The sequence below is a fragment of the Lactuca virosa genome, chromosome 9 (genome assembly GCF_052849685.1).
Source record: "Lactuca virosa cultivar CGN04683 chromosome 9, Lactuca_virosa_CGN04683_v6, whole genome shotgun sequence".
In the NCBI taxonomy this organism is placed as follows: Eukaryota; Viridiplantae; Streptophyta; class Magnoliopsida; order Asterales; family Asteraceae; genus Lactuca; species Lactuca virosa.
The window spans coordinates 66302273-66312550 of record NC_136434.1 but is presented as its reverse complement, the minus strand read 5'-3'; the positions used below and the strand labels follow the sequence as shown (position 1 = coordinate 66312550).

The following is a 10278-nucleotide window of genomic DNA, read 5'->3' as shown; positions in this document are numbered from 1 at the left end:
TCACAAAATACTCCTATAGTATTTTAAGTTTAGAGATTCTTTGAATGGTTTGTTGGTAAGTTTAGACTCGTCGTTCACCATGACCATTCCTCGGCATACGTTAGTCACATCCTGGATAAATATATTTGATCAGGCTATATTCATCCCAGATCTGGTTACATACCGCGATGCCTACTCGTAGTGTTCAACTTATCTTAATACTTTTTGTTTTGTTACCGTTACGACACTGAACTAGTAAGTATGAATGTACTTATACTTTTGTAAAAACATCATAATATTTTAAAGTATACTTGTATGAAAATGTTATCTCAAAGAGTTTTAGTCCCTCATATTTATAGTTTGTATATCTTATGTGGTTTGATATACTTAGTTCACTATAAACAATGCTCTGATACCAATCTGTCACACTCCCAAACCAGGATGGCGGAAACGTCCGGGGGTGGATGACTTTCATGTATTGTATCATAACATCATGCATAATAATGACCAAAGCAAACGAGACCATCATATATATAATTGTAAAAGTTACATCATTGTAAGTGCTATATGTTTCAAAGGTCAATTACAATATGATGAAAAAAGATTTGTTTGACGCCTTAGCGTCCCATCCTCAAACCGGTGGTTACCTGTTTTACTAATTCCCTAAGAATACAAGTTGTTTGAAAAAGTGTCAACAGTTAATTTGGTGAGTTCATATGAGTTTGTATGAATAATTGTAAGCCTTTCCGTATAAAATAATCGTGTTTGTTTCCAGAAAATCCGATATTTTCCATAAAATGAGTTGTATTCTTAAATGTTCCAAGACCGAAATGTACCAGTATCTTCTATACTTAAAATAGTAGTATGTAGTTTTATTCGTATATAAAACCGTTTGAACAAATTTGTTTTCGTGTAAAATAAACGTATCGTTGTTTCCCCATGTGAGTTTTCATAACCGTGCTAAAAATGAAGTTGCCTGCCGCGACGTTCTTCACGCGTCGAAGTGTTTATGACATTTGTCACCCATAACCTGCCGGTCTAACTGTAGCTAACAGTCAGGGTGTGGGATCATCAGTCTCGTATAGATCTATACACAAGTATCACGCTCTCTTATGGGAGATTCCGGTTATAAAACAGGACTTTCATATATACCTCAGTTAGGTACGATGAAGACAATGTCTCACAAATTTACTCAATGAGAGTACGTGTTTTTGTAATGAAAACGTTTGTATATGTAATTATCCCCTTTTTCCAAGATAATAATGAAAATGACGTAAGACAATTATATATGTACTTTATATAATTACACCCTTTGCTCAACGGGTTACAAAGGTGGTAAGGTTTCGCAAACTATATTTTTATATAGTTTAATGTTGTAAATAATTTGTACTCAATATATATATATATATATATATATATATATATATATATATATATATATATATATATATATATATATATATATATATATGAATAATGTAGTGTATTTTGTACTCGTTTTTCATATCTTTATGTTTTTATCAAAACTTTGTATATAAAAATATACGAGGTTGGTAGTAAAGCCATTTCACATATTTATCACTTTTCGTAAAAATAGTAATTAAACGTATTTGAACGTTTGCGTTTTAACGTAAATTTTCTTGTGCGTTACTTGTATTCCCCCCCCCCTAAAACATAGAAAAAGTCTTGAAAAAATGTAGGGGTGTGAACTCACCTCGAGTGTGTTATTGGCTAGATAACGAGGTAAAAACGATGATCTTCGAGTTACAATACGTGAAGATAGTCATATCTTAATGGTTTTGAACAGATAATGACATGTGTAAATTTGATGAAACTAGTATTAAAGAACGTAGACACTATATTAACAAGAAGATACTTACAACAGTTCCTAAGGAATCAACTTGTGGTATTAACTTCCTGAAGGTATGAATATGTTACAGGGGATTATTATCTGAATGTTGAAGGTGCTTCTTTGAGAGAATTGTAGTCAAAGATGTTTAACTGAGAAATGTTTTGAAGGGGTCCTAAATCGTGTTTATATAGGAAGGAAAAGATAAGGTGAAGTGATGTTTACATTGGTAAATGTAATTATCTCATTGGACCCCTTCAAAACATTTCTCAGTTACATTTACCAATTGGGGCTTCTTCATTGGTAAATGTAATTATATAGAATTTTACCAATGTAAACATCACTTCACCTTATCTTTCCTTCCTATATAAACACGATTTATATAGAATTTTGTTTTTAGCCCATTCACCTTTCATCAAGCAAGTGACGATGAAGAAGCCCCAATGACGAAAGGGCAGTTCAAAGCACTCAATGAAAAATTGGATTCTCTACTGGAGTCTTAAAAATACTCATCAAATTATGAGTATTTGATTCAGTCTCGTAAAGCATTAATCGAGACGTTAACCAAGGAGCATGCCAAAAGCCTGGCCGCATCTACCAAAGCAGTTGAGAATTCAAAGAAAACTGTTAAGGAAATGACTGAAAGAGTCGAAAACTAGATGCTGAAGTCTAGTAGTTTATGGCTGATTTCCGAAACCCATCTGATAAGAACACTGCAGCAGCTAACAAAGTCATTATGAGTCTCAGAACTACTTTACAAATTGAAAGAGAAGCCTTTTCTCGTGTTCAGGGTGAACTACAAACTGAATCCTCTGAGATGATTACTTCTGTTGTTTCGAAGATCTAGCAGCTTCAGAAAGATCTTGCTGCTGAAAATACGATCACGGATAAACTGGATCAGAAAACTGAGAAGGCTAATGTTCTATCTGTTAAGCCGAATTACGCAACCACGCGTCTGGATCACCTGGAATCCAAGAAGACTATATACCAAAGTTGTATTTCGGAAATTAATCAGTTCTTGCAAGGCCTCATTGAGTCTCGCGATTCAACGCTCACTATCTTAGTCCGTCAGTACCTCTCTGACAAACTTAAGCTTGTCTTCGCGCTGCTCAACCAATGATAGGGTGTTTCGGGAAGCAGTTCTATTCCAAAACAAAGGGGAGATAATGTTACCAAATAAAGTCGCAAAGAAGAACCCCAACCCCAACCTAAGCCAAAATGAGATAAGCATCATGAACAGAAACCAAAAGTTGACCAAAAGGGTAATGAAGCTTCTGGGTCAAAAGGAAAAGAAAATATTGATGATGATGATGATGATGAAGAGGTGTTTGCTGAAGGAGAAAATCTTGTCAGGAAACAGAGGAATAAAGAGCTTGATGAAATTTTACGTGTTAGAAAAGAATTGGAAGCTCAAGAAAAGGAAGCCTTTGCTGCGAAAGTTACCTTGAAAACACAGGAATCTCTCTTTCCTCATTGGACCATGGAAAGGATTCTGAATGAGGTTGCTGACAATCCAAGCTTACATTGGTTGGAGCCTATGGTATCCTTCGAACTGGTGAATTCGGCTGATTCTCAGTTTGATTTTCCAGTTACTCCGAGGGCATTCCTATTTAGATGCTTTGAGCATATTAAGAGGGCACCACTCTCAGATTATGATGGCAACCACATGCTATTATCATTCTAACTCAAGTATGGAAGACCTCAACTTCAGATATTGAGCTTGCAGAAGATGGTTTCGGTAAAGGTTTATGCACCGTTTCCGACTAATAATTTTGTTAATGTCAAGTTTAAAGGTTACAGAGGATCAAGTCATACCGAAGTCGAGTTCACTCTTGCTGATTTACCTAGCATGAATCTGAATGACTGGATTTCTCTGTTGCTGATCTAGTCTAAGGATGAACAGAAGTTTGAACCAATAATTGCTCATTTGAAAAGAATGTTGATTTGCTATATTCATGAAGTAGCAAAGATGGATATAGAAATTGTTGTTGTTTTAAAGAAAAAGCTAGTTGTGAAACCTGAACCAGAATCAAAGTACTTCCGAAAGCTGAAGCTGGGTAAAATCAATAAATAAAATTAGAATGTTGTCTATCAGCGAAAGGATGGCGAAAAGGTTGTAAAAAGCATGTTCTTTTTACTCGACAAACATTTGTACTCCACGATTGCTCTGGACAGCATTTTAGGTCTAGTTGAAGCTACAAAGTCAAACAACGCTGATGATCTGAAGTGCTTTACTGACATGATCAGATGGTATCTCATGATCCGAAATATCCTTCTGAATCTGATGACCCGGTTGTTCAAGACTGAAAAGAAACAACGAGGGTAAATTACACCAATCGTCCCTCGTGTAGGTGTCAGAAAACACATTTAGTCCCTATTTTCAAAAATTAACTCGGACTGTCCCTTGTTTGGTTAAAATTTGCACGTTTCATCCCTCGTAAGTTTAAATTTGCAAGATTCATCCCTTACGAGTCATTAAATGACTATTATTCCCTTTTGTATATATTTTCTAATTAATTTAAATGTTATAATAATTATTATTAATTTAAAAATAAAAGAAAATAAACCCAACGTCCCTACCACCCTACGCCCCCCCCCCCCTCACCTTCCTTTTGCTTATCTCTCTTCCTACCTCTTCTGTTAAATCTTGAAAAACCATTGATCCACCACTTTCGGCCAACCACCACCGGAGCACGCCCCTTAAAGTCAAAATCCGACCACTTTTTTTTGTTTGTAGACTCCCCTATTGACAGAACCATCAACCATTTTTTTCATGAACACCGCCTTCACCATGAACCACTTCATCGGGAACACCGGTCGCCCATCACGGAACCCAACCTCCACACCACCTGTTTCTAACCTCTACACCACCGAAAACATCAACCGTTGCTGCCACCACCCTCGAAAATTTTTGCCTTCAAATGCTAGCAGCTAACAATTAAACCTGATGCTGAATATCGACAACCATTTCTAAAACTCACCTTCACCAAAACTGCCAAGAACTGCCACGAAATCAGGCCCTAAAAACCTTTTCAAACACCTCCTGGAATGTGATCCCTTCTCCGTCTTTATCGTCGATGGAAAAGATTTGGGTTCGATCTAAGCTTGCTTCTCCAATATGGATCTCCCTCTTCTCCGATTTAAAAGTTTAGGGTTCATTTTTAAGATTTGAATGATGACCAGTGGTGGTTATAGGAGGTACTGGCGGTGATAGCTGGAGGTGTCGGACATTAGAAAGATGATAGTGAAGAGAAAGAAAGAGAGAGAGAGAGAGAGAGAGAGAGAGTAGTAAGAGAAAAAGAGAGGGGCAGAGATGACCGATCGAATTCAAAGAAGAAGAAGAAGAAGAAGAAGAAGAAGAAGAAGAAGAAGAAGAAGAAGAAAGGAATTTGGGGAAAGGGGAGGGGTGGCTTGGTGGAGTCGGCCGGAGATGTCGTCGGAGTATTGAAGTCGGCCGAAGGTGTCGTCAGGGTCGCCATTGTGGGTGGTGATGGTGGATAGGAGGTGTTTTGAAGAAGAAAGAGGGGGGCGAGTTATCAACGTATGTTTAGGGCCCCCATTTCTTTTTAAAAGTTTTTTTAATAAATAAATCAATAAATAAACAATAATTACAAACAAATAGAAAAATAAATCAAAAAAGAAATAAATAAGGGAAAAATGGTCTTTTTATAACTAGAGGATGATGTCACGCCCCCAAACCAGGATGGCGGAAACGTTCGGGGGTGGATGACTTTCATGTACTGTATCATAACATCATGCATAATAATGGCCAAAGCAAACAAGACCATCATATATATAATTGAAAAACTTACATCATTGTAAGTGTTACATGTTTCAAAAATCAATTACAATATGATGACAAAAGAATTGTTTGACGCCTTAGCGTCTCATTCTCAAAAGTCGGTGGTTACCTGTTTATTGATTCACTGAGAATACAAGTCGTTTGAAAAAGTGTCAACAATTAAGTCGGTGAGTTCATAAGAGTTTGTATGAATAATTGTAAGCCTTTCCGTATAAAATAATCATGTTTGTTTCCAGAAAATCCGATATTTTCCATAAAATGAGTTGTAGTCTTAAATGTTCCAAGACCGAAATGTACCAGTATCTTCAATACTTAAAATAGTAGTATGTAGTTATATTCGTATATAAAACCGTTTGAAGAAATGTGTTTTCTTGTAAAATAAACGTATCGTCGTTTCCCCATGTGAGTTTTCATAATTGTGCTAAAAATGAAGTTTCCTGTCGCGACGTTCTTCATGCGTTGAAGTGTTTATGACATTTTTCACCCATAACCTGTCGCTCTGACTGTAGCTAACAGTCAGTGTGTGGGATCATCAGTCCCGTATAGATATATACACAAGTATCACGCTCTCTTATGGGAGATTCCGGTTATAAAACAGGACTTTCGTGTATACCTCAGTTAGGTACGATGAAGACAATGTCTCACAAATTTATTCAACGAGAGTACGTGTTTTTGTAATGAAAACGTTTGTATATGTAATTATCCCATTTTTCCAGGATAATAATCAAAATGACGTAAAGCAATTATATATGTACTTTATATAATTACACAATTTTCTCAACGAGTAGTAAATAATTTGTACTAAATAATTTTTATATAGTTTAATGTAGTAAATAATTTGTACTCAAAATATATATATATATATATATATATATATATATATATATATATATATATATATATATATATATGAATAATGTAGTGTATTTTGTACTTGTTTTTCATATATTTATGTTTTTATCAAAACTTTGTATGTAAAAATATACGAGGTTGGTAGTAAAGCCATTTCACGTATTTATCAATTTTCGTAAAAATAGTAATTAAACGTATTTAAATGTTTGCGTTTTAACGTAAATTTTCTTGTGTGTTACTTGTATTCTCCCCTAAAACATAGAAAAAGTCTTGAAAATGTAGGGGTATGAACTCACCTCGAGTGTGTTCTTGGCTAGATAACGAGGTAAAAATGATGATCTTCGAGTTAGAATACGTGAAGATAGTCGTATCTAATGGTTTTAAACACATAATGACATGTGTAAATTTGATGAAACTAGTATTAGAAAACGTACAACACTATATTAACAAGAAGATACTTACAACAGTTCCTAAGGAATCAACTTGTGGTATTAACTTCCTGGAAGGTATGAATGTGTTACAAGGGATTAATATCTGAATGTTGAAGGTACTTCTTTGATAGAATTGTAGTGAAATATGTTTAACTGAGAAATGTTTTGAAGGGGTCCTAAATCGTGTTTATATAGGAAGGAAAAGATAAGGTGAAGTGATGTTTACAATTGTAAATGTAATTATCTCATTGGGAAGCTAATCCACCAATCAAGTTGCAACACTAGTGGACCAAGTGGGTGATTTCGGCCAAGGCATGACCGAAATCACCTTGATTTCGGTTTGGTATCAACCAAGAATGGGTGATTTCGGTCCTAGCAAATGAGATTTCAGTCCATATGCTCCATAGGCTTGAGATTTCGGTCCTTCACAACCGAAAACCCTTGATTTTAGATTCCCAAAACCAAAATCCCTTATGTTATGTATAATTTCATGCTTTTAGATTTATCTATTTGACTTGTGTTGACTTTCAAAGGCTCATTACCACATGGTTTTCAAAGTATAGATTTACTTACACAATTTATGCCTTTTGGCTATAATTGATTTAGTGCAACAAGGTTAAGATGTGGTTTTACTTATACATAATACACTTTTAGACTTTGATTGATTCCAAATTTGCCAATTGTCACAGATGAAGTGTGCAACTTTTAACAAAACGAGGGACGGTCCGAGTTAATTTTTCAAAAATAGGGACTGAACGTGCTTTCTGGCACCTGCACGAGGGACGATTGGTGTAATTTACCCAAACAACAATGAAGAAACTTTTTCGCCTTTTGACACAAAGGGGGAGATTGTTGGGTTATTAATATGTTGTGTCAAAATGTTTTGTATGTTAATAGTCTCATTTAGTAACGTGTTCGGCCTGTCCATCCATCTTTATGGTCTGCTAGGGTTAGACTATTTAATATGCATGCATGTTTCGTTCTAGGGTTATCGATTGTATTGCCCTACTAAGCTTTTACAGAAAAGTTCATGTTGAACTCTTCTAAAGCTTTGATAATATTAAGCATTCGACACATATGTGATCATTGTTCTTGTTATTTGATTCACTTTACTGTTTAGAATCTATCGATCTTAAGCTTTATTGTTCCAACATTCCTACATAATCGGGAAGTGAAATGGACATTACAATCTGAAACCACCAAGATTGGAACCCCATGAAGTGAAACCACTTCCTTTATGTAGATCTCAACTAACTTTTTCATGGATCAACTCTCCCAAGTTGAGATGAAATGGGCTTTCTTATTCAACCTATCAACAATCACCCAAATAGAATCAAACCTACATGCCATCCTTCGCAACTTTGTGATAAAATCCATAGTGATCTCCTGTCATTTCCACATGGCAATGGATAACCACTACAACTTTTCATGGGGTCTCTAATATTCGGCCTTGACTTTTCGGTAAGTCAAGCACCGCTCCACGTACCATGCTATCTCCCTATTCATGCAGGCCACCAATAGCTATGTCTCAAGTCTCTATACATCTTCTTCGCCCCCGAATGGATTGAAAACTTTGACTTGTGTGCTTCCTCCAACAATGTCTTCCTAATCCCCCTATAAGTCGGAACCCATACCCTACCACACTGAGTCAACAAATCGCGACTATCTTTGATAAATAAAGGAATTTGACCCTCTGTCCTCTCTTCCTTCCAATTCTCCTTCTTCAACCCCTCGACATGTGCCTCCTCGATCATATATAACAGTGGCGGAATGATAGCCATCCTCATACGTAAATACCTGATGGAAGTACTAGCCGCCTTGCGACTCAAGGCATCAGCCACAACATTGGACTTCCCAAGGTGATACAAGATCTCACAGTCATAATCCTTCACCAAATTTAACCATCTGTGTTGCCTCATATTCATGTTTGGATGATCCATCAAAAATCTCAGACTCTTATGATCCGTATAGATAGTACATTGAACCTCATACATATAATGTCGCCAAATCTCCAATAATAACCTGCTAAAACAAGGAAACTCTTAATCTCATATGGAGACCTCAGAACCTCCCACTTCATCGGGATCTCAATCTTGGCCGGCTCAACAAAGATAAGATTCTGGTTGCGAGGTGACCCAAGAACCAAACCTCGCGCAACTAGAACTAACATTTTAGAACTTCACAAAAAGCTTCTCTCTCCTAAAGTCTCAAGAACCTCTCTTAAGTGCTCCTCATATTGCTCCTTGGTCTTAGAATAGACCAAAATAGGCTTGCACACCCAATTCATGAGATCCATGAACGTTTTAAATACGTTGGTGAGTCCAAAAGGCATCACCACGAACTCATCATGAACATATCGAATTTTGAAGGGCATCTTCTTTACATCCTCGTCCATGACCCTCATCTGATGATATACAGACCTCAAGTTGATCTTGGAAAAAAAAGATGCACCTTGCAGCTGATCAAACAAATCATCGATCCTCAGAAGTGGATAACGGTTCTTCATCGTTTACATGCGATGAAACCTATCTTTTTTCCTTCACAAAGAAAATCGGTGCTCCCCATGGCAAACTACTTGGCCTGATAAATCCGTTGTCCAACAGCTCCTGCAACTGTATGGACAACTCCTGCATCTACGGTGGTTCTAAGCGGTATGGTGCCTTCACTATCAGAGCCGCACCCAGAATCAAATCAATTCAGAACTATACCTGCCTCTCAGGAGGCACTCATGGAAAATCCTCTGGAAATCATCAGGGAAATCTCGAACAACAGGTATATCATCCACAATCTTCTTCTCTAAGACCCGAGTATTCATATCAAAAATCTAGAGCATCCTTGCTGAAGATACCTCCTAGCTCTCGCAGCCGAGCAAATAGTTGGCTCTCGTTGAGTGCCCTCGCCATGAATAACCAGCTCTCCACGACTTGGGGTTCGAACTCTCACCAAATGATGCTCATAATCAATGATAGCTTCATTCTGACCCAACCAATCCATGTCCATAAGGATCTTCGTCCCTCATAGAGGAATAGGGACCAGATCTATCAGATACTTCTCACAGAATAACTCAAGAACTCAATCACGATGAACCCTTGGGGCACTCACAGAACGATCGTCAGCAATCTCCACCTCCAATTGGTAATCCAATGCTCCCAAAGCATTACCAAACTTCTTGCTAAGCGCAAGAGACAGAAAATATCGAGTAGCACCCGAATCAAAAAGAACATGAGCAGTCACACCATTAACTAGAAACATCTCTAATTATGAACAAATAAACATATGCAAAATTAATGAAAGCAGGAAAGATACAAAACGAATACATACTGGTGACAACATCTGGCGCTGCTCGGGCCTCCACGGTCATCAAT

General features: G+C 36.9%; 1 protein-coding gene across 1 annotated transcript; it reads right to left on the bottom strand.

Moving 5' to 3' along the window:
- Window positions 1-8415: 8415 nt before the first annotated feature.
- On the bottom strand, window positions 8416-8838 carry LOC145139329 (uncharacterized). Its single transcript, XM_079073190.1, has one exon. The coding sequence runs from the start codon at window positions 8836-8838 to the stop codon at window positions 8416-8418; it is 423 nt and encodes a 140-aa protein (XP_078929316.1).
- Window positions 8839-10278: the final 1440 nt, after the last annotated feature.

What these genes read in the sequence shown, in the direction of transcription:
- LOC145139329 (XM_079073190.1), bottom strand. Translation starts at nt 8,838, where the DNA reads ATGAATATGAGGCAACACAGATGGTTAAATTTGGTGAAGGATTATGAC.